The 24,104-nt window shown below is 39.1% G+C and overlaps 1 protein-coding gene across 11 annotated transcripts in view; it reads right to left on the minus strand.

Moving 5' to 3' along the window:
* The window catches only part of MAST2 (microtubule associated serine/threonine kinase 2), a 227,590-nt gene that overhangs the window by 89,716 nt on the left and 113,770 nt on the right, over positions 1 to 24,104 (minus strand). For all 11 annotated transcript variants that reach the window (XM_087733138.1, XM_087733142.1, XM_087733139.1 and 8 more), the window contains one exon: positions 20,954 to 20,985. In XM_087733138.1, coding sequence (XP_087589264.1) covers positions 20,954 to 20,985 — 32 coding nt within the window. The remainder of the gene's footprint in view (positions 1 to 20,953; positions 20,986 to 24,104) is intronic.

Below are 24,104 nucleotides of genomic sequence, written 5' to 3' on the forward strand. Positions count from 1 at the left end.
AAAGTTTTAAGTGGTACCAAGGAGATCATTGAGGTCATTTTGAAAAAGAATATCCCAAAGGTCAAAACTCCTGTGACTGACTGTATTTTAAGTTAACTGTATATCCAGAAAAGTTACCACAAAATATTCTTGACTATATTTTTTAAATATTTCAACCAAGATGAAACTTGTAGTAGTCCAGTAGTTTGCAAATGAAGACAATTTTCCTGTGTCCCATTATGGCAAAGGAAAACTTATAATGGAAACCAGCTGAAATACTAATTGGAAAAAACCTACCTCTTCCTAATTATTCCATTACTTGATTAGTCACATTGTATTGTCTCACATAAATACCTGATACTTTCAGACTTAACTTTTTTGAATGCAATGTAACTTTTCCGAATAGCCTTAAAACCACAAATTATTCACTAGAAATATCCAGAAATTAAACCCATTTTACTAGCAATGCTAAATTGTTTAGAGCAGTCACAAAACACAAAATACACTCCTCCTCTATAAAGAGAACATAATTTTTATTTTAAACTTTAAATGGCATACCCAACAAGCACAGAAATTTATTCTACTATAAGTAAGCCTAAGTTAACACAGATGAACTGAAGAAATATCTGGTCTGTATCACTAAAAATATAGTTAAAACTGTGTAACATGTAAAAGCTCCAGCAGAAAACTTTGGTCTTTCAATACAAAGACAGTAAAAAAGTTCTTCCTATATGCTTCTAAATAAAGGAGGGTTCCTTTAAAAAAAATTACACGGAAAATGTGTGTTGAGCTATTTGGGGCATCATTATTATTTGAACAGTGACCTACGCAAATGAAGAACAGACTGTCTTGGAGCAGACTGCAATCTCAAGACACGTAAGTAACAGTCTGACAGAAAACATTAAGCTGAATATATCTTTACGGTTCATTTTTCTACCATTATTTGCTAGATTATACAATCTTAGATTTCTTCCTTTTTTTGGCAGAAATTACCTAGCTCCAGAAATCACCAAGCCAATACAGAACTAAAGAGCCCTACTCTTCTACTGCAGTGGTTCAAGCAGATTTCAATTGCTACCTCTGTATAAAAGGGCTCCAAAAGACACATTTATCTGAGATTAAACTAAGACCTGATGGTCAAGTTTTCTGGGGGTGAGGAACAACCAAACTTCCCTCTGGTGTCATTTCCCATGCAGGGAACATCCTAGTGACTGCACTACTTAATGATTCAAAGGATCAGAAACATTTACTGAACTGAGGCGGAATTAGCTATCAGGCATTGTACACTCACATACCTGAATAAAAGCTGCCAACTTCTCATGTAACTTTAATCCAGCACAGTTACTGAATTAACAAGGGTTGCCATCATAGTGGATAGCCTGAAATGCTATCTAATTCACTATATCACTGCACAGCTTAAGCATAAGCAACTGCTCTGATTTCCTAGTCCTAAACAACTCTTACAAAATTGTACTCACTTAGATATAGAGGATGTTAAGTACAGCTGTATCATCACGATTAGTATTTTCTAAATGAAAACACTACCAAATAGTGCTAAGAAGCAAGTACTGCTAAAACACAAAGTTAATTGTGCCCAAAATCCTATGAATATTTAATAAGAAAGATTCTTTCTTTGTATCTCTATTTACAAAAATATCACTTATTAGTATGCTAATATTCCATACAACACTATTCTTCCCAAATAACACTAGTAAGATGTTTGGCAACTTCAATATAACATAGGCTTAACATTATTTCAAGCTCAGAAAATTGATGATTGAGCTCAGATGCCACAGAAAGGTCAATTACCCTCTTTAAATAAGTTACTAGAACTCGCATTCCTTCCCTAGCCCTGTCTTCTTCATGTGTGATTTCAAATGTCAGTTGTCTGATTTAGCCATACGTAACCTCAACATGTGATTCAAACACCCTAAAAATGAGAAATGTTATTTGAAAAATAACAATACTGAACATCAGTTCCGAAAATCTCACTTCACGTTTATACGGAAATCTTCTAACATTTTATCCAAAATGTTCTTGAAGACGCTCAGTGTCACTTGCGAGAAACACAGCATCACAGAGTGCTGCTATAACCTCGACGTCCTCATCCAAAGATTTTCCCTCCTCTTCACCAGACAAAATTTATCCGCAGGAAAATATAGATTGAGCCTCCTGTTGCCACCATAGCATTTCTTCATCTTTATTGTATATTATTTATCATGATGAACTTTCTTACTAACCTGTAATACAGTGTTAATGAATTCACTGCGCAACAGCACTTGCAAACAGGAAGATATCTTAATCTCTTCTCCTGGCACTCCAACCTGCATCACCCTCTCTATGAAGAAGTACAGCACTTCATCAGCTTCAGTTCTTTGCAGAATTCTTTCACCTCTGGCCCCCTGCGCTGCGTAACAAGATGGGGCTATTGCTAAATTCTCCTGTAACAGGGTTTTTTTATATATCCCGAAGAAGTGTAACACACAGCCCTTGATAGACATTGTCCATAACCCATTCCAACAAGACTGCTGCAGCAAAGCCGATGTGAGAAAGCAGGTGTTATTACCCTCTGTTTTACAGGGAAACTACAGTGCAGAGCTTAAAGGACAAGTTAAGAGAAAAAGCAGCAGCAAAGGCAGCTGGCATACTTTGTGTCTTCTGAGGGATTGAGGACTGAAGAAGAACTACTGGTGGATGGTTAAAACTAAACCAAGAAAACACGCAAGTAATTAAGGTAAAATGAACAAAGCAAACAGCAAAGAGAGGGAACAGAGCTGTCTTTGAGTGGGTGAATTAGAAGGCTTTTTGTTACTCGGACCACAACCACTAGCTCACAAAAGCAAAAAGGGCTCCCCTCACCTATGCAAGACTGCAAACATCCAACACCCATCTCATGGCAGCAACCTGGACTGACACCACGCCAAGGACCAACATGGCACCTCCCGGCTTGGGGCTACGCTTGATAACCAGCTGGCAGGGCGTGCTTTCACCTCTTTGACCGCGCACTACCCAGGCGACCCAATCAAGCCTGAACTCTAAAACGACCTCTGGCATCTGATTTGTTTCTATGTATAATTCAGGCTGTTTGCTCCCACCTGCATCGCCAGTGCAGGACCTTCCACTCCACGGTTTCTTCCCTCGTTTCTTGGTTAACACACTCAGGCTCAGCTGAAATGTTAAGGATATTGTAAAGCCCCTGCATTTACCACAGCTTTTCGGAGACAAAAAGCTTATTTTGTAGGATGTTGGCTAAGAAGAGTTATTCTGGGAGCAAGGGGAATGCTAATGTAATGAACAGACTAAGAGGATGAATTTTACATTTTCAAGCATAAATTCTTAATGAAGTTAGAGCATGGGATAAGAATAGACTTTACAAAATAAGCCATGGTACAGAAGAGACATGAGAAATCAAAACCATGCTTGGAAAACATCATGAGTGCTAGTATACAAAAAAAAAGGATTAAAAGTTCATCCCATTTTAAAGGCAGAATTACATCCTAATTTGGCCATGAATTTTTAACAGAAATTGGTCCCTGTTTTAGTTATTCCTTTGGAATAATATGAACCTTCACAGCAAAAGCTTAGCTTTTAATCTTAAAGTCTGGGAAAGCTGTGATAACATATCATCAACCAGCAGGCAAACAAACTACTCAAGGTTGTGAGCCTCAGAGAAATATATAACATACAAGACAGAATGAACATGAGAACAAGCCCGGAACACTGATTTTATATAACTACAGATTGATACATCTCTATGAACTGTTTTACTGTAATTCTGGGAAGCCCACAAAGGTGATGCATTACAAAAGTAATGTTCCCTAAAGTATACATAATATTTAGAAGATCTTCTAATGAAGATATTTGGTTTACATATAAGGCTTCTAACCTAAATGTCCACCTATATTTAAGCAGGGACATATAAGTTAGAGGTCTGGAAGACAGAAGTAGATTTAATAAGTTAAGATAAATTGGCCCAAAATGAATTCTCTGCTTTGAAATAAAGTACAGAATAGGCAGATATGGAACTCTCAATGATCTCTGCAGTCTGCAGAAAAAAATTCATTTTACAATACTAAAAAAAAAATTTAAAAGTTTGCAATGCTAAATCTTACTACGCTCTACTGTAACACATTAAAAAAATGGCACAAATAAATCTAAACTAATATAGCTAGAAACAAAAATATAACAGAATTTCTCATTTTTAAAATAAATATGATTTACATAGCCCACCTCAGCAACGAGCTTTTAAACCATATCAGCTATAAAGAAAAAGGAAAATGTAGATAAATGGGAATATTCATCTTATACTCACTTTACTTTCTTTTCTTCCAAATTTTGATTAGCAGAGCTTGTGTTATACAGATTTTATTGATTGGGAGAAGAAAAAAAAAAAAATCAAAATTTAAGCAAAACTTATGCACATCTTTTATATTTTCTAATAAAACCAAATTTAGGCTTCTGCCCTACCTATAAAAATGCAACTAGTAATAAAAGCAAATAATATTCCCAGCTCTTCAAATTATTTGGTACAACACACAAACTACTAAACAAACAGATAAGCCAAGACAGCACAGATCATGCATACAAATGAACACCACCTGCTTGTCCGAAGACTGTACTTTCAGCAGAGAAAATATGACCTGCAGAATTATTAAATAAAGTACTTTTCACAATACCAACCACTTACAACAACAGTATGTAAAAAGTAGACTGTGGCCTTCTATGGTGTAGTCCGCAGCTGCCTCTATTTTTAATAAGAAGGGGAAAGTTGCAGAAGCGACAGGTCACAGTTTTATGATCCATCTTGGTATCAGAGGAGGCTGAGCACACTAAGCCATGGGGTGCAGGCTGGAACACGTCCCCTTGGGCTGTTCCTCTACGTCAAAGAAGAATGCAGCTGTAATCAACTTCATTTTGTTCAAATTAATTGCAAGTTCTCTGGGAGGGCAATGCAGACACTCATGACTTAAAGGAACACTTCTGGTCAATATTTGCGTGTTGATTCGCTTGGAAAATTGGACATTTAATGATTTTGGAATCTTTCAATTTCTCGGAAGCAGAATGAACAAACAGTTGCATTAAAATGAAGCATGGAGGAAAGCTGATAAGGATTTTTACCACATTTCTTTTGGTTGAACTTTTTTTGCCCTAAAACTTTGCTGAGAATTATAACTTGACCTGTTCTGTTCTTATTTTAAATTTCTCATCTATTGACAAATAAAACTGAGAATCACAGGAACACAAAAATAGGAACAATATAATAGAGAGCACAAAAAATAATATTCACCTTCTCAGGCAAGCTATAACCCAGACATGCATTATCACTTCTACTTCTGCAGCCGGTCTTCCAATAGAATCAAAAGCATTACTTCCACAACTTTTTTTTTTTTTTTTTTTTTAGTGTTTATATAAATAAATGCCTATCTCAGCCCAGAGATATGACAACGCGACTCTTATTGCACAGCAAGTCTTTCCCAGACGGCTGGATCAATAACATCCCTGCTCTAAAGACCTGAAGGTCTAAAGAAAGGAAAGGACGGGGAGGACAGGAAGGAAAACAAAAGCACACAGAGCTCTTTCACCACAGCGAAGATTACGGTTTGAAGATTTTATTTTAGAACATTAATAATTCATAATGACAGTGTAATGTAAACTAGGTTAGAAGATTATGCTCTCAAGTACCACACAAGGGATTGAATGACAGAATAATAACCACTAGCCAAAGTAGCAAAATTTTAGGAGATAAATGAGGGGAAGAGAGAACTTGGAGGACTAGAACAAGCATATTTTAGATGAACAAACAAAAATAGGAATAGAGAGATACTGAAGAAAAGGGGAGTACAGATGCAGCCTGTAGAAAAGAGAGCACAAAAGGATACGTTATAGAGGGTGAAGCTCCCTTGAAGGCCTTCTGGCATGGTATAGTTTTGAATATTCAAACGAGCTTAAATTTGAGACAAAAGTTCAACATAGCTCAGGACAGCTAGACACAGCTGAACGGGGATAAAATTTTAAAAACTGGTGCAATGTTACCCTGCAAATTTCTTACCTTCTTTATATTCTAAACTTTCCTTACACTTTCAGGTTAATATTGATCCACTGAATGGTTTATCTACCTAAATTAAAAATTGCAACTCATGGCTTCAAACAGTAATTTTTTAAGAAAACAGATCTGAAAGAAATCTCCTGCTCATGGGCAGGAATAGTACTGCGCTAATGCAAGCAGGGGTGTCATATAATGTCTGTGTCTCCCCAGCTCAAGTCTGTTGAATTGACACTAGGTACTCGCTATTAGTATGTCTCTACTACTAGTACTTCAGCGCAGGACATTAACGGGCCTGTTTGCACACTCACCGATTTTCCAAGTCAAAACTATAAATAGCACCTGGTTGCCTCATAGTACAATTTAAAACAAGTTTTGGAAGATGCAGGGAACTGTCTATCAGCAATAATAAACACATGACTCTCTGGTTAAGAATACATATTTCCTTCTCAGAATGATTCCCTTGCCAGGAATCTTTCAGCACACAGGTTGTTTCTGTATCTGTAGTCAAGGTCTTTGAGGGAGAGACTATGTGAAAGGAAGAATTTTGTACAGAACGGAGCCCACTACTATCGTTTCAGGAAATCACTGTTATTTGAGGATAAGGACAGAAAAAGAAAAATGACAATATTTTCTACAGTCTCTTAAGAACTTTCTGAGCTTTTCGCTCCTCACTAGAAGTTCCTAGCTTGTCCCAAGCATCTCAAACCCTTTGAACAGTGCAAGGTTAGTAAACGAGTCGGCTCATATGCAGGTGTACCAGCAGATCACAGCCTTCAAACAAAATTATACAGAAAAAACAGTTATGAACCACTTGGTTTATAGATGGAATGGCTAACAAACATTAATGCCCTCCAACTTCTGAAGCCACAAGTACATACACCCCTCCGGGAGCCTCCGATTTCCCAGGTCAAACCACCATGTTATCCTTTACAAGTGGTCCCACGGAGGGCAGCCAAACGGTGAGCCTGGAACAAGACAAGAATTCACACCTCGTGCTCCAAACCCCAGGGTTTAACTCTTCTGCTACTGCGCCTCCAGGCAGGACACAGGGATTTTAGCATTACATAATGTCTTCACATGAAAAAATTATACCATTCAGGCCACCATGCCTGAATATATCCAACCATGCGGCAAGCAAACGGACAGTTTCCAATCAGCATAAGAAAGACAAAAAGTTATCTGAGCCTGTCAAGTTTTAGGTATCACCAATATGTCCCTCCCCTGTAGTCTCCATCTCCTAGATGGGAAAAACTATTCCCTAGAATAATAACTGGTACAAAAGAAAATGGAAATTTGTCTCTTTATTCCTTAAAAAAGAAATGAATTCTGGGAAACTCATTCATTCATTCAATGTGAGATGTAGCTTGCAATTCAGTTGCCAAAAGATTACCTACTCAAAATTCACCGTTTCACATTACGCATAATGATAAATTCACAAAGTTGTTCTGTTACTCATTATTCCTAAATTGCTTATCTACATTGTTTCCAAAAGTGACATTATACTGCCTTGCAGTCAACTCTGACCAATTATTTAGCGCATTTAAGAAAGTAGGACCCGTACCAAATCAAGCACTAAACCAGGAAGATATCACTTGCTGCAAAAAACCAGAACCATTTCCAAATGTCATTCAAGCTGAATATAGTCGTCTCCATTAATCCTCTGACATTTATCAAATAGGAAACTCTAACTAAAATAAACTCATAAAACCTGTACCAAGTGACTTTAAACTAAAAGGAAGCTTAAGTAGGGATAGGAAACTATCACCAACTCTTGACAAGCCTTGAGGTATTTCAAAATAAAAAAAAAGAACCTCATCAAGTCTGAATTCTGAAATGTTTTTTATCTTCCCTAAAAGTATGGAACTTCTCCTGTGTACAGGTGCTGCCCTGCTGCTGCAAAATTATGAAGTCTTCAAAATCCAAAACACAGCTGATTTGGGGTGGTGCATACCAAGAATACATCCTTATACTACGGAAGGGATTTCTGCACCTGTCTTGACATAAAAGGACTGGAGTTACAAGACCCTCATTCAAGACACACCAGCAATCCCAATACATAAGAAAAAGAACTGATATCTAAGAGGAGACGCCACTCAAACACATTCAAACAAGGCAGATGTCTCCATCCCCACCCCTTGGTGAAGGTGAGCTGACCGGCACCCTGCAACGCCCGGGAAGCCCATCTGTCTACTGCCACAGAGCAGGCTTGCTGAGGACGCGGCATGCCGAACCGCACTCGCGCACCCAAACAAGCCATAGCTCTAAACATAGGTCTCCCCTCATCCACTGCAACAGCTTATACGAAAAAGTCTTTAAATAAAGGCAGGCAAACCTCCCAATATATTTGTTGAACATTTATATAGAATATATTCTTGTTACCACAGTTATTGACTAAGCACTTGTTTCCTAGAACAGGGCTTTCATGTAAATAAATTAATATATTCTTAAATTATATCACAGATGTCCTTAAAATCCTAATTATATAAAACTCATAACATTGTAATTACATACTGATCAAGTAATTATGTACTGTGCTCAAACACTGAGTGTTTTGGAGCAACATTAGATTTCCCATTTTGTTTTACTTAAATAAGACAGCAAGGATCTGTCCACCATCACACTCAGAAATGGTGACCAGATTTTGTACAGGCTAGGGAAAAAAAAAAAAAATCTACAAAACTATTCCGCAAAGCTATAAAAAATTAATAGTTATTACCAATAGACTTTATTAAGGCTAGAACCTTAATAGGTTTCTATAAAAATATTCCTATAAAAATAATTTATAATAATAATAATATTCCTATAAAAATAATCTCTACATTCCTATAAAAATAATCTCTACCATATATCCCTATAAGAACATGTTCCACAACTGGCACGAATTCATGAAATCAAAATAGCATGAGAAAATTCCCCTGGAATAGTCCAGCTGAACCCAACTCTTCCCTTGATTTGTTGGGATAAAGCAAATTTCCAGTGAGACTTCACCTCACCTGCAGCACCCAGAGGCCAGAAATACAGCACCTGAACGCATTCACCCTTGTTACCACAAACAAATTAATCCATTTCTCAAAGTACTGAAACTAGTTCATAGCACCACAGTAAGAATTTTGCTGAGGGTGATGCAGAAAGTGTAGCATTTTTTTTGAAACGGGGAGAAATGCATGTTCCTTTAATCTCAAGGCCCATCGCTTCTAAGTTACATCAATTAATTCATGACATCTTTTAAGCAACTTGATATCAAGAAATGCCGTAAATCTGTATTTTGATTAAAGGACAAATATGGGTGTACAAAGACTTGCCAATTCATAAAGAGGACCAGCTGTGAAACATGGCCTCATTTTCTTCTTCACTAATTTGCCGTCCCTGCTACCCCCAGAAGAGTGCAAGCCAGATCCCAAATATGAGAGCCAACACTTCACTTTAATTTTGGACATCATTCTCTTTTCTTCCTAAAGATACATGACCTTAATTCCAACCCACGGTTGTATCAACTATAGAGGTCTTATTTTACCTGCTATCAATTTATTTTTATTGTAATCATGCCACTTCACATTTCCTTTTACTCTTTTGAAAGGTTTACATTATTTTCAATTGTTCAAAGGCTGTATAGAAAATATTTTCACTCTTAATTAGATTCTTTCAGAAGCCATGAGCTTCCATGCTAGCTATAGAACACGACATCAGATGCACCAACAGTTGTTCATCCATCCATATAAAAACATCAACACCACCACGAAAAATAAGCAAGAAAGGGAAATCTATGTAGACACTTGCAAATACAATATACAGATGATAAAACATTAGAAAGGTTTAACATTAAGGCATACACTTTTCTAGTTACATTTTCCACCAGTTCGTAGTATCACTTGCACAGCCACGGAAATGAACCGCAGCCTGGCTAACCTGAGGGTGTTAAGCTGAGTAGATCAATGATGGTAATAACTTGCCAAGATGAACCTTTGCTCAGAGCAAGCAGGAATGGCTATCACTGGTACTGTAACCAAGTAAACAAAACTACAACAAAGAAAGACAGGATAAAACAGGATCAAGAGTTGCACAGGTGAAAGCAACAAGGACGAAAATAAAAAGTTGTTATAGTAGACCTAAGCTCTTGCACAGAGCTATGTATCCGTGAATCATCAACCATTCAGTATTTAGAGAGCAGATGGCTGGAAGGTCCCCATATGTGAAAAATATTATTATCAAGAAGAGTCCATAGTAACAGTGGACTAGAACTTGACACTAAGACTTTTATATGAACTATTCTTAAAGAGAAAATTATTCACTGGCCCATGTCAAAAGCCTTGAAGATTGAAGGATTCTCAGAGGAAAAAAGGCAATAAGTACCAAAAAGGCTTTTGAAAATGATCGATAATCATTAGATCTCCTCTCCAAAAAGAACAGTTCTCAACTGACTTTAACAGTAATCTGATTTTGATCACTAATTACTACTTACAAGTCTGTTAATTAGCCCTAATGCTAAACAGCATTCAATCACATTTAATCACCCTTGTAAAGGAACATTATCCAATACCAGCTTTCAAATAACAAAAAAAATTTTAAAATTATATTGATGACAATGACACTAAATGTTGAGACTGCTCTTTAGTCACTGCCCTTCACTTCACTGCAAGTGCTGCCAAAACGAGCACCACAGTAAGAATTTTCACCAAGCGTTGCCCAGCGTGCAGGGAAAGGGGCAGGCACGCTGGGCAACCACCTCTCTCTTCATGGCAGTGCACAATACACCAAGTACAGACACATGCAACATGCCTTTCCTTTGCTGACAACCCGATTTCCACCCAACAGATGTAATATATGTTACTCTCCATTAGAGGGACAGATGCCTAAAATAGCTCAACTTCACATTTTCTTGTTACTCCTGCCAGAGCTGGCCAGCAAGAGCAACCTCCCTCTGAAATAACAGTCTAGATTCAGGGGCTATTGCATTACCACCTGATGAGTAACTGAAATTTGACCAGCTACATCCACACTGCAGCATGTGAACTTCAAAACCAGCCCTCGGACGGCTCTGCTGGCTCAAGTTTTAAGTAGGTACCACCGAGCTCCAATTTCATAACTGCACACACAAAGATCTCTAGCTTGTGGTAGCCTTTGTCAGTGACTATCTCACTGGGTGAAGTTTCTTCTTAGTGAAGAAGCTGAAGGTTTCCACTGGGGCTGCTGATGGCCATACATGTTCCATAATAGCACAAGGAGGAAGGGCTGTTCCTGAAGGAAAAATACATCTGCCAAGCTCTCAAATCCTTTAATACAAACTGAGCTGGTTTGGACTTTTTTTGGTGTACAAACTCTTGCACCTCATATTTAAGCCTCCTAAAAACAGGCTTGGTTTTACTTGTTATCCTTTTTAGACCCTGTGTCTGGAGACAGAGGCTTCAGCCTGCTAGCTTCTGTGAGAAACCAACATGGATTTACAGCGAACAGAACAGAGCACAGTATAGTACATTAGCACAGACTTGATGTTCTAGGCACGGATTTTCAAGGACCCCACTCTAGGCCATTTTACTTTTAAGTTGGTTTTCTTGACATCGACAATACCTATGAGGGGTCCTTTGCTCTATGGTGCAAGTTACACATGCACTCAGAAGCTAGCACAAGGTACAACCAGGAATTTGCATGCACACACAGGTAGACAGGTTTCCATTCATCAATTAATTTCATATTCTTCCCTACATAGGGCCTTAAACTACACATGAACTAGAAAAATTTGTACCAACAAGCAACATCAACCTGAACCCTAAATGACTGGAAGTAAACTACAACTACAAGGCTATTCCCTTCTGTTAGATATTATTCTCTTAAACTGTAAAGCTGGTAAGTTCACAAATGGTTACACCAACACCAAACTGTTAGAAAGTCCTAGTTGATACCTCTCCTTACCTCCACTGAAAAGGATGGCTGTAGCATGGACTAGACGGATTGCTCTGGGGGTGTGAGTTCAGGTAAAATACTAGAGGAGAAGTAACAAGTGCACAGTCAGCACTAAACGGGAATTTAAGGTGCTGCAGACCTGGAGCAGATGTAGGAGAGAACATGTGCTGATGAACATCACTTCCTCGGCAGTGGGAGTACAAAGGAGAGGAGATTCTGACAAGGTACCACGGTAGAAAAAAAATAAATCAGGGTCAATATTACATCTTCTGTTTCACTAAAGAAAAAAAAAAGATACTTCCAAAATACAAGTTATATCTTCTTAATAAATGCAATAAACTAAGTCAGTCATCTTTTCGATTATCATCCAAACCAAAATGCATTTGTCAGCCAATATAATATCTAGTCAACATTATTTTTCCACTATGAAAATCTTCCAATCTGGAATTATCCAAATTCCTTATTGTAGTGATTCCCAGGCTTTCTGGAACACACACCACTGTCAATCCTTAATGTAAAACATTTAATTGAGAAAAATTAACAAAGTTGATAACGGCACCAGTAACAGACACGGACCATTTATATCACAGCCTTCACAATTTGGGAGCCATCGTTGCACACCACGGCTGTGGCAACAATAGAAACACGCAACTGTGAAAACATGAATTACACGAACCATTAACTGGAAAACAACATTTAGCACTGACAGTGTTCTATAACAGCAACTAATTAAGCCTGAAAGCAGCACTGCAAAATGGCTTTATTCTAATTTTAGCAATGTGGAAACCGAGGCACAAAGAGGTTAAGTGACTCGTCCATAGGACACCCGTGGCAGCATCGGGATTACAGCTGAGGACACTGGTTCTCAGCTCTGTGCTCAGTTCTGTAAACTATACTGCTTTTGCGGGGTTAGCAGCCAACACATTCGTATACACAGAGAGCACAGAAAACTTCTCAAAGTAGCCGCTTTCCAAAAAGCTGCAAACAGACTTCTACATAAACATAAAAAAGAGGTTCTAACACCTACTTTATTGAACTATACACGATGAGATGCCCTTCACTAGAAAGAAAGTAAAAGTTAACTTACAAATGTTGGTATTATAAAGTGTGCTTATGCGTTAGAATACAAACTAGTGCCACCATATTTTTACAACTATAACTTTGATTTTGATTGCAGGATGAAAAAAGTTTCTATTTACCATATTTAAGCATAAAAGTGAGCAAAAGGGAAATCTGGGGCATGCTTCAGTTTTCTTTAGTATTCAGACATTTTACACTGCAAGTCCTGAAGTCAAGCATGTTTGCCAATTTTCCTTGCTTTAAATTTCCTAATGAATACGAATACTTATCAGTAAGTAACCTTTACATATTGGAAGTCCTCCCCACTAGCAATCTCTGCTTAAACAGCTGATGAGCTTTACAGTCCGTAGACAGAAAAGGTTAAGCCTGTCTCTTACTCTGCTCCTCCCTTCGCTGACTATATGACAGATTCATTTAACCTCCTCTACTTATACACACAGTATTAAATATACAATTTCCTTAATTTTAACTAATAAAATAATAAATATAATTATGAACATCATAAATAGCAGTTTTCATTAGTAGATTTCAAAGCATTTATAAAGGACACAAGCATTAAAAAGGAATTGCTTGTTGAAATTTCATTTGTAGAAATACATGTGGTAATGTAAACAAAGACTTTTTTGCTTCAAATCTAAAAGTTTTCAATAGCATTCTTAATTTTAAAAGACAATAAAGGTAGCAAAGGTTTCTGGAGATTTGAGCCCTGTGACAGCTGCCTAGCAGATTATTAAAAGTACTTTGTAAATCTGAAGAGTGATCAAACTAGAAAGACAGAGTTACAAACATTCAGTTTTGCTACATTAATTCATGCTTGGTACAAAACCTAACCACAAGGTAGCCCATTTAAAAACATTTAAATACTGCTCTTTTTTGGGTATACTTTATGGTAAATGCTCCACAAAAGTAAAATGTTAAAGCTTCCAAATGAAATTTTGTGTACAGCCAAATAAGCATAACAGATAAAGAAAGTTCTAACAAACTGGCCACAGAAAATTCTGGTTTGTTTTTCTTCATAGTTTCAATTTGAAATGTTTAAGTGCAATTTATTTTTCACAACAGTCCTTACTGGATCCGCAGAGATGGGGCTCCAAGCCTCTGTTTCCTCCGTTTCATCATTGTGCTGATACACTACGTTTCTTCCCAGCGTAAGAGGCTTAGAGCCGGGAAGGAGAGCCCACCGTTATCACTCCAACGCAGAGCACAGAACAATCAGTGCAATCCCAAGCTCTTCATGTACCCCCAGTGCCACAGAGACCTCAGGAGTTCAGTAACATCCCAGATTAATCACACGGCTCATGTAAAAAAAAATAATTATTTAAAAAAACAAACAAACAAAAAACCCACAAAAAAACCTTCTACGAGTCTATTCATAGCATCCAGAGAAAGGAAACAGAGCCCACCAGTACGAAACAAAGGCACAGAAAAGTCCAGGACAGAAACTGGCCATCTGACCCGTCACGCAGCCAGCAATATAGTCCTGACACGCTCAGGCTGAGCCCACAGCAAATCAGCGACAAACTTCTCCAGGGCTTCAAGGAGCAGGAACAGTCGCTCTCACCAAATCAAAAGGCAGCGTAAAGCCAAAGGGAGCAATGGCACACTTGAAAGGATTCTGGCAGAAATCTCACATAGCAGCTTGAAAACTCACCCTGCGATAGGAATAGAGTCACTGCTCCCACCCAAAGCCCTTGCAGAGTCATCAGCGGTGCAAAGAGCAGCTGTTCCCGGCCGCGGGGGAACATGTGAACCATCCCTTTTTCAGAAATCAATCCCCTTAAGAACACACACAACTTGAATCTTAAAACATCTTCCTGTAACTCCCAAGCTGTGTGTCAGCTACAAGCTTTATGGATTCTAGCACTGAAAACAGAGCAAGAGCAACTGCAGCAGCCTGGGGAGCCAAATGGTGGAAGAGGCAGTGGGGGGGGGAAACATCTTCGTGAAGAGCCGATGTTCCCTTGTACAATGCAAGTCTTGCATTTTTGTTTGCAAATGGCAATTTCAATCAGCCCCAAATCAATTTCATGCTATTAACAAAACTGTCCCGAAATAACATCCAACATTTTTTAAACGTGTATTTGTAAGAGGGTAGCTTTCCCCCCAAAAATTCCAAATGTATATCTTTGGTAGACTTTGAAGTGTTGAAGACTGTATTTAGGCAGGTAAAGACTGCTATTCACAAGTACTCATCAACCAAGTCAAATTCCAGATTACAACTCCTATCTTCAGATCCTCCCATGATTCAAATCACAGCAGGCGTGCCCCACCCTACAAGATCACCACCTCTCAATAGCTGCGTCCCATGAGGAGAACCAGCTGTCAGTCTCAAAAGTAAGGTCCAGGGTGCCCAGGGTGGCTGCTCCTTAAACAACCAGAGCCTCTGCCCCTCCGCCCCCACCGTGCCTTCAGAGGAACAAAGCACAGCAAGCAACAAAAAGGTACAAACTTGGTACGTCATGTATAATTGTATTATACTTATGAGAACCTGGATTAAGGAGCGGAAACTTTGTAATAAAAATTGCACAAAAGACTTTTCTCACTTTTAAACCCCTGATGAAAACCTCCATAAATTCTTTGTCTCTGAGATTACAGTATACACAGAACACTAAAATCCCCCTTATTCACTATATCACTTCTTTTACAGAAACAATGCTTTCAGATTATTTTTAAAGCCTGATATATGAATAGCAACGCCGGTACAGAGCCCTGCAGGAATAGTTCGGCACGTTCCACCTCCAGAGCCAGCCCCACATATCGGCTTAAGAGCACCAGGTTATTTTTGATCTACTACTTGTGAGCTGCTTCTATGCAGCTCAGAGAAGGATGGAGTGGATAGAAAATACCACCTCTCTCTCTCCCCATCTATAAAAAGTATCACAAGCAGAAAGCATTGAATGGAGGCATTATTTCTTACTCTATTTCCAGATCCAAGACAGAACAGAGTGCAAAAGTAGCAAAACTCCCTACTCCTTTTCAGAACCACTTTTTTCTCCATTTCCAGCACTTTGGCTTCTCCACGCTTGAGGCACAGCACTTGCTCCTGGCAGGGAAATGCCATCGATCGATCCCCAGCAGAAATGCTTACCCACCAGGACAAACAGAAATGGAATGATATACTCCATTTCTCTGCAGATACAGAGGAAATTCCCACAGCACCTGAGCAAGGCAAGATAAAGACATAAACCAGCACTAAAGGCCAGAATTTTTTTTTCCTGCCATCAAACTTGTTGTTTCTGAAGTCTAAGCATACAAGGAGAATAAGAATACAAGGAGAAACTGATATAAACTGGTATTCAGCATATCCTCCCAAAGAAATTCTTTGGTGTGTCTGTGTTATGTTACTGTCAGGAAGCTGGGGGTACGTTTAACAAATTACGATGAAGACTTGCTTAATGAAACACCCGATGAAATGTCTAGGGCTGTAGAAACTAAGAACCTTTGGAGGTTTATAAGTAGAAAGGGAGGGGAGAGAAAGGGGGAGAGAAAGAGAGAAAACGAGCCCCACAGTGGACAAGAATTGCCTTAAAAAGAGATTAGAAGGAATAAAGACCACCATAAAAGCCTTGCACATGTCTTTAGCAAACACTATTAGGTTGCTTACCACATTTCATAGATAAACATAAAAACTTGAGGTAAATACTATTTCTTACCAGCACCTATCACCATCAAAACAGCAGTTCGTACCATTTGATTTACTTAAATGTGTATTTTTACTGGATATATTCCGGATTATAATTATTTTTCATGTTTCTTATGCCTCCATGTTCTTTTTCAGTTCGTACACAGACTTTAAAAATATATTTGATACAGATGGTTGATAGGAAAGAATTAACAAAAATAACTTGCATCTGAAATTAAAAACTGGTTTAGCAAATTTAGTTTTCTGAGGAAATTACTCTTTTCAAATTTAGATATAATGTGGGAAAGCAATATTTTCGTTTTAGAAAATTTTACGTTTAGATAGTTCAAAAATTACAGCAACCCAAGCTAGTAACCCTGCCTAAGGAACGATGAGGATTTCAAACATAAACCCACATTTTTCATAAAAACCTGAATGGATCAGTAAAGGTCATGTTATAAACAACTGAATTTATTAAAAATGGGGTACTGAACAAGAAACCACATGGCTCAAATGCAACCCCAACTTGATTTAGTGACTGCTGATCAGAAGAAACAGTGAGCTCCAGCATGGTGTTGCACATCCTGCAGCCACAATGAAAATCTGCACTTTGCAGCCCGGTCTTTTGGATGCCGAGCTGCTGTCATACGCATGAACACACACGAGCACTTCAACACAAGCCTCGCCTGGCTGCGCAGTCCCCACCTTTGTCCTTTCAAGTCTGGAACGTCTCTAGCGCACTTCACGTGCAGGTGCACATCAAAACCATTTGAAAGCTGAAGGCAGCAATACAAAAAACAATCTCTGTACACGCTGTAGCACCGAAAGAACAGAACAGGGTAACGGCTGAAAATAATTAAACCACTTCCACTAATAGGATTGAGATCAAAGTTTGGGTCTATCACTTCACATTCGCTATTTGAAATTAAAGAAAATATTCATGAATGGTAATTATTTTTTATGAACAAAGCATGGGAAAAACACAGCCAATACATTTATGTGCATAATTTAGTAAAAGAAAACTTTGAACTCTGATTATTGAACCACACCAGAGACAGAACATAACTACTTGTTCCTGTTCTCATACTTCGTTATTCAACCTCTTAGCAGCCTACAACTCAGTTGAGTATAATTTCCTTTAGTGTATAAAATGTAACCCCCCTACAGAAACACACACACTTTAAGCACATTTAAAACAAAATGGTACCTAAATAGAATCATAGAATAGTTTGGGTTGGAAGGGACCTTTAAAGGTCAGCTAGTCCAACCCTCCTGCAATAAGCAGGGACATCTTCAACTAAATCAGGTTGCTCAGAGCCCCATCCAGCCTGAAATAATCAGGCATTCCTCTTAACGTCACCCTGTGTACAATTCCCCCATCTGTTTTACCTGCTTGTTCACTCTGTGCTGATTATTTCAAGATTAGACTGCAAGATCTCCAAGGGCAAAACCACCATTTACGGTGTGCTTGTGTTCCCTTCTAACATAGAAGCAGAGTCGCCAATCAACAGACTTCAGAGGCTCCATCCCACCATTCATTTTCTTCAGCTTCTACCCAAGACCTTCTTTAGGTGACAAAATTCCTCACACTCTCCTGCCAAAAATACTGAGACATCTAACTCCACTCCTTTTCCTTAGTACAAACAAGCATAGCAACTGTTTTTGTCAAGCCTACAATCAGTTTCTGCAGAAAAATAGAGACTACTAATACTGACCCTGGCAAATACGAAGCAAGGAGAGTCAGATAAAGAAAAAGTTAGCAGCATTGTCAGGAAGAGCTCGCCCTTCTCCATTCAGCAATGACAAATACCCTAGCTAATCCACAGTCTAAAACCTTTCTAACTCAACAATCAACCAAAGCAATCACCTAGCAAGCAGCAATAATCAAGGCTTCATTCTGCTTCTGGCTGGCTGGAAAATAATTACTTCCCTTCCAAATATGACCTTTTTACAGTAGTAAATGCACTCCAGCCTCCAGACTAGCACACAGAAAAACACTGAGTGGATGTATATTTCTATATAATACAATTGCTACTAAACTGCTACAAAGGCTGGAGTTTGTGCAGAAAATGGATGCACCTCTTGAGTGTTTCTGGCTCCAAGCCAGACACTTCATCCTTCTGTCAATTCCTGCTTCTGCTCCTGTCGGTGAACAAAAGTCAATGAATTACAGTCAATGAATCAGGATCTAGCTACATCCATAAGTATCGCTACTCATTAGCTACAGCACAACAGCTTTTCAGAATAAATTTTATTTTCAGAATTCATTTTTGCTTATAAAGTTCACTCTTAAGTTGATTCAAGCAGAGGAAAAGCCTCCAGAAGAACTGAGAACTGTCCACAGTCTGTATTTAAGTGCACATTGTTAGGCCACCCTTTTTGACAGAATGGTTGAACAAATTTATACATATGTATATTTTTAACATATATACACACACACACATACTATAATTATTCCCTCTCTCGATATAAATTTCTCTAATTCCTGATTCAAAGACTAAGAGTGGATTTTTTTAAAAACAAGTAAGCACTCTGATACTGGGATATGCAAATCATGTACCTCAGCTCCACAAGACCCTTTTCAGTGGGCCTATATGCTTAACAGTACAGCATCAACACAAATACACACAAGCCACAATGCACTACTGACTTCCTAAATAGTTAAACTCTCCAAATAACAAGAAATCATTTGGCAGAATTGACTACAGAATCTGTAATTCCAGAAACCACAATCAAATAATCAACTAGATAACACAGGCAACTAACTGAAGACATTTCAATTCTTCATAGATTTTCGGTCTTGCTAGTAGCTGCAACCTTGTGCTTAAAATTTATGGCCTGAATCTTCTTGACATAGGTTGCTAAATTTCTTCACATAGCAATGGCTTAAAAGGCACTCACTTGTGGAAGAAAACTAAAGCGAAGTAATGAAAACTGAAGGTGTTAAGTCAATATAGAAATAAAACATTCAGCCATTCAGTTTAGTTACTACTAAATAAAAACTACACGTTTGAAGCACTTCATTTAAATCTCAGGTATTTCAAATGTAAATACATGAGTAGTTTTGTGTCATACCCACCTCCACGCTTGAACGAGAGAAGGGAATATCTTTAGCATCCTCAATTTCAATTCCAGAAGTTTTGTGCAAAAATGCGTAAGTTACATTAAACAAAAAACTTACTGGTAACTCACTGCTCCACCATTTGTTCAAAGAACCTTCACAATCTTCAAATCATGAACACCACCTTTCTTAAAAATCTATCAAATATAGTTAAGCTAGCCTCTAAGGCACACTGGTTTAAAAAAAAAATAAAAAATAAAAAATCAGCCAGTGTTTCATGTTCTTTAAACAACTCCCTGACTGGTTTACCATTGTCAGATAAACTAAACAAAAAGGTCTGGTCATGCCCCATTTAAAAAAAAAAAAAAAAAAAAAAAAAGGCCTTTTGATCCATTGTACTGTTCAGCCCTGAATCACTGGCGCTACACAGCGTTTTCCAAACACTGTTTCTTATACAAAGAGGATAGCTTACATTGAAAGATTGAAAATGATTTCTCATTTGAACCAGAAACCTGAGGAAGAAAGGTTACATGATTTTGTGAGCTTCATGTCTGTAGTCTACAAGCTTTGGGAAACAATTTTAGATCATAATGCAATAGCAGGCAGTATAAAAGCTTTCTCTTTTATATAATGTGATCAATAACGCAATTTCTTCCACCATAAATCTGTAAGCATAGCGGAAGCGAAGCTCTCATAATATCATTGAAACACAAGTTAGTTGGCTAAAATTCTTTAAACATCATAATGTATTAAAAAAATTGCTATTTGTTTAAACCACATTTTTAAAAGCCTATTTTTCCCAACATTTGCTACTTTGTCAAAATAGCTCTATTACACTGACTGCTCCACAAACACCTGACCCTCATGGCCCGGGAGCTGTGTACTTAGACTTCTGTCAACAGACTGTTTGAAGAGCAGTGATCAAAGTTGTCCATATCACATAAATAATCAGTGACTTCTGTGGAGTCACTTCAGCGATGTCAGTGCAAGCAACACAACACTGCAGCTCCTTCCATATCAGGATCAGCTCAAGCTGATAATTAGAAGTAAGCTTACACTACTACTACTTTTCCTACTACACTTAAGGAGATGAATAGAGGCTTCAGTCTCAGAGAAATGAAAGCTAGCTGTTTCCAAGTGCATGACAGATTCTTGAAAACGCTAACAGAGAAAACAGAGTATCTGCCCATTTAAATTATTTCCACAATTGAACAGCTATATATGTTCAAAACAAACCAAGTGATGAGTAAAGAATAATTATACTTACAAGCTTCCTCTTCTGGGGAGACTGAGCTCCTTCTGGAAAAAAAAAAAAAAAAAGAAAACATTGAGTTAATTTTACTTGTTATCATATATTACTCATATATTTACCAATAAATGACTGAGGCGAAATTAATAAAAAGCTGGCCATTTCTGAACACGTGCTCAGTGTATAACTGTGCACAGCACTGCTGCGCCTAAGAGGTGAATCTGCACACATTCATCGCACAGTACAAAAGTTACTCATTTTGTCCGAATCATTGCCTTTGCAGTCACAAAATCATAAGCACTCAACAGAGCAAATGTAAGTTTGAAATTCAAGCTTAAACATAGATAAGGCAGTAATTAATTCTGCCCTACATGCCTCATCAGCATCCTATCCGAACTGCTTCCAGAAGTGTGGTACGCAATATGCCTAGCATCTGCTGCATGTAGGTTCGCACATTCTTCCCAAAAGGAAAAATTAATGCAACAGAGTGCCTTTTGGAGTTTTTTTCCCCAAACATACACTTTACTTGTGTTATATATTATCACAAAAAATCCAAGGCCAATGAAACACAACTCCCACTTAAAAGCAGCATTTTGCACCTAAACAGCAAAAGCAAAGGAAGGCCGGGGATTTTAAGGTTTTTATTTAAGTAAATAGACCACGAGCATCCACAGGGCACAGACAGCGATGACAGCGTCACGAGACGGTAAGCAGCCGTGTGTGGTTCGCTTTTTAAAGTGTGTGTCGTCCGTCCGTCCGTCCGTCCCCCCCGCCCCCGGGCACACCGGCGCTCCCCCCCGCCCGGGGCCGCCGGGCCCTGCGCTTCCGCGGGCCGCCACGAGGTGGCAGCCGGCTCCCGCCCGCCGCTGCCCCGGCCCCGCCCACAGCCCCGCCCCCGGCCCCACCCTCTGCCCCGCCCTCCCCCGGTCCCCGCCCGCCCCGCGCCGCGCCGGGGAGGAAGAGACGGGGAAACGCCGTCGGGGCGGGCGAGTGGTGGTCAAAGGCAAAAAGCCCCCGCGCCTTCCCTTCGCGCCAGCCCTCAGCACAACGAGAACATTAAACGTGTCCCGCCCGGGCCGAGCCAGCGCCTGCCGTGGCCGGCGCGGCGGTGCAGGAGCGGGCCAAGACCTCGGAAACGTCGCTGGCGCCGAGCCTGGGCGGCTTCACCGCCGCCGCGCCCAAGGGACCGGGAGTCACGACAGAGCCGGTCTCAGCTTCTGCCTTTCGCGATACTGGTCTACGTGCTGTACTTTTCATCCCCACTAAGGGAAAAATCACTGTCTTCACTGAATATTGAAAAAATAGAAACAAACAGACCCGTAAAATCTGGTGTGACCTCTCTTCCCTATTTAGTTACGGTGTACGTGCTGACTGAAACGATTAACGGTGTTATTGGCAACCTGTCAATGACTGCTCTGCTAAGTAATACACTGGACATCACTGCGCAAAGTTTTCAAAGATACTATAAAGTTACAGCTACTAGAACTACACAAAAAAAAAATCATTAAATCTTAAACACGCTGTTATTATTTTCAAGGACGAGTTCTCTACAATTTGAAATTTCATTACGGTTTTAACAGTACTGAGCAAATTTCATGTGTGAATTATCACAAGGCTGACAGCTTAAAGCATCAAGAAATAAATTCCCGTCATCAAACTTGTCAAGATCTAATCAAAACATTTCAAGTATGTAAGATAATAAATCATTAGCATCTGTAACAGGTTGTGTGTTTTATATTCTAAAAAGGTACTTCTTCCACTCTCATTTGTTAGAAAGAATTAAAATTTCCAACCGTGAAGTCTACATAGCAATGGCAGTTTTGCCACTGCAAATGGATAAATAGGCAAGATATAGTTATTATATATTATTCCCTCTGTGTATATAGTAAATTACTTACACATACATATGTATCTTTTACATCGTATGAGCAGATGTATTTAATTTATCCTCTTTAAGGAAGATCTGATCTAACAAAGGTGCTTAGCAGAGGGTACTTCTCTTATTCAAATGGCGCATTTCTATTTATTCCAACACAGTCAGCCCCGGAAATTTTCAGAATGAATGAATAAAGCTCTGGAATTCCATGGTAGTGGCTGAAAAAGGAAATCAGTGACCTTTAAATCTCTTTATCTACCTTCTAAATTTTGAGCTTTTAGGGTTCATGTTTACAAGTTTTGCTCTAGTCATTAGGGCTGAAAAGTCACTTCAAGAGAGAAGCTTTCTTGCAGCAGCACAGCTCCAGTAATTGTGACTTGCGGACATACACCACGGGAATCGTGGTCCAGTAACAGCAGTGGACAAACCTTTTCCTTTCCTCTACCATACGCTTGTTTTACTCACACAATATTACCTTTAATACTTCCTATAATGTAGCTAATGAAGGATTAAATGCACGCAAGGTTAAAAGGAGGATTGACTTGGGCTTTGTTCCCGACATCATGCTTTGAAATCTGTGATCAACTGAGTTTCCAAATAAGGAAGGAAAAAGTACTAGCAGAGGACATCTCAATGCAATTGAAATATTATTCTATCCGTGTAGCGATTGCTTTCATTCTGCACCTCCACCTTGACAAACACAGTGCAGCTGTAGAATCGATAGGCAGTAGTTCAAATGTAATACCTCTGTGGTCTTGACAACAAAAAGCACAATCAAAGCAATCAATTTTTATACCTGTTGTTCCACTCTGCCTCATTTCGTGTTAGTCTTAAAACCCCCTTCAAAAACCCTACCAGCCGTTCACCAAGCCATGCCCCGACCCCCGCAGCATTTTTCCTGCCCTCTGGAGAAACGCCAAGCCTGCACCCTCCCGGCTATTCGCCCTCTTCTGCTCCTCCAGAGCAGGGCTGGTAACAGCACTTCTTACGGTCCTCCAAACCAGACCATGAGTGGTGGGGCCAACGCAAAAGCATCAGAGGTGGAAGTTACACCACTGCCAGCAGCATAATTATGAGCTTTGCCTTTCCTGAGTCACCAGTGAGTTAAGTGTCTAAAACAGTTACATCCTAGGGGAGGAGAAGAAAGAAAATGCCTGGAGGTGGAAGCAAGGAGGGAGCAGACCGCAGACAGAACTGATGCCCTGTTTCAGGGCACCTATTTGAGGATGTCGACTGCCAGGAGAACACCACAGATCTCCAGGGGACAGAGCAGACAACGAAAACGCCTACCAG

Source organism: Nipponia nippon, unplaced genomic scaffold (assembly GCF_047370975.1).
Source record: "Nipponia nippon isolate SJK-2023a ecotype South Korea unplaced genomic scaffold, ASM4737097v1 scaffold_5, whole genome shotgun sequence".
In the NCBI taxonomy this organism is placed as follows: Eukaryota; Metazoa; Chordata; class Aves; order Pelecaniformes; family Threskiornithidae; genus Nipponia; species Nipponia nippon.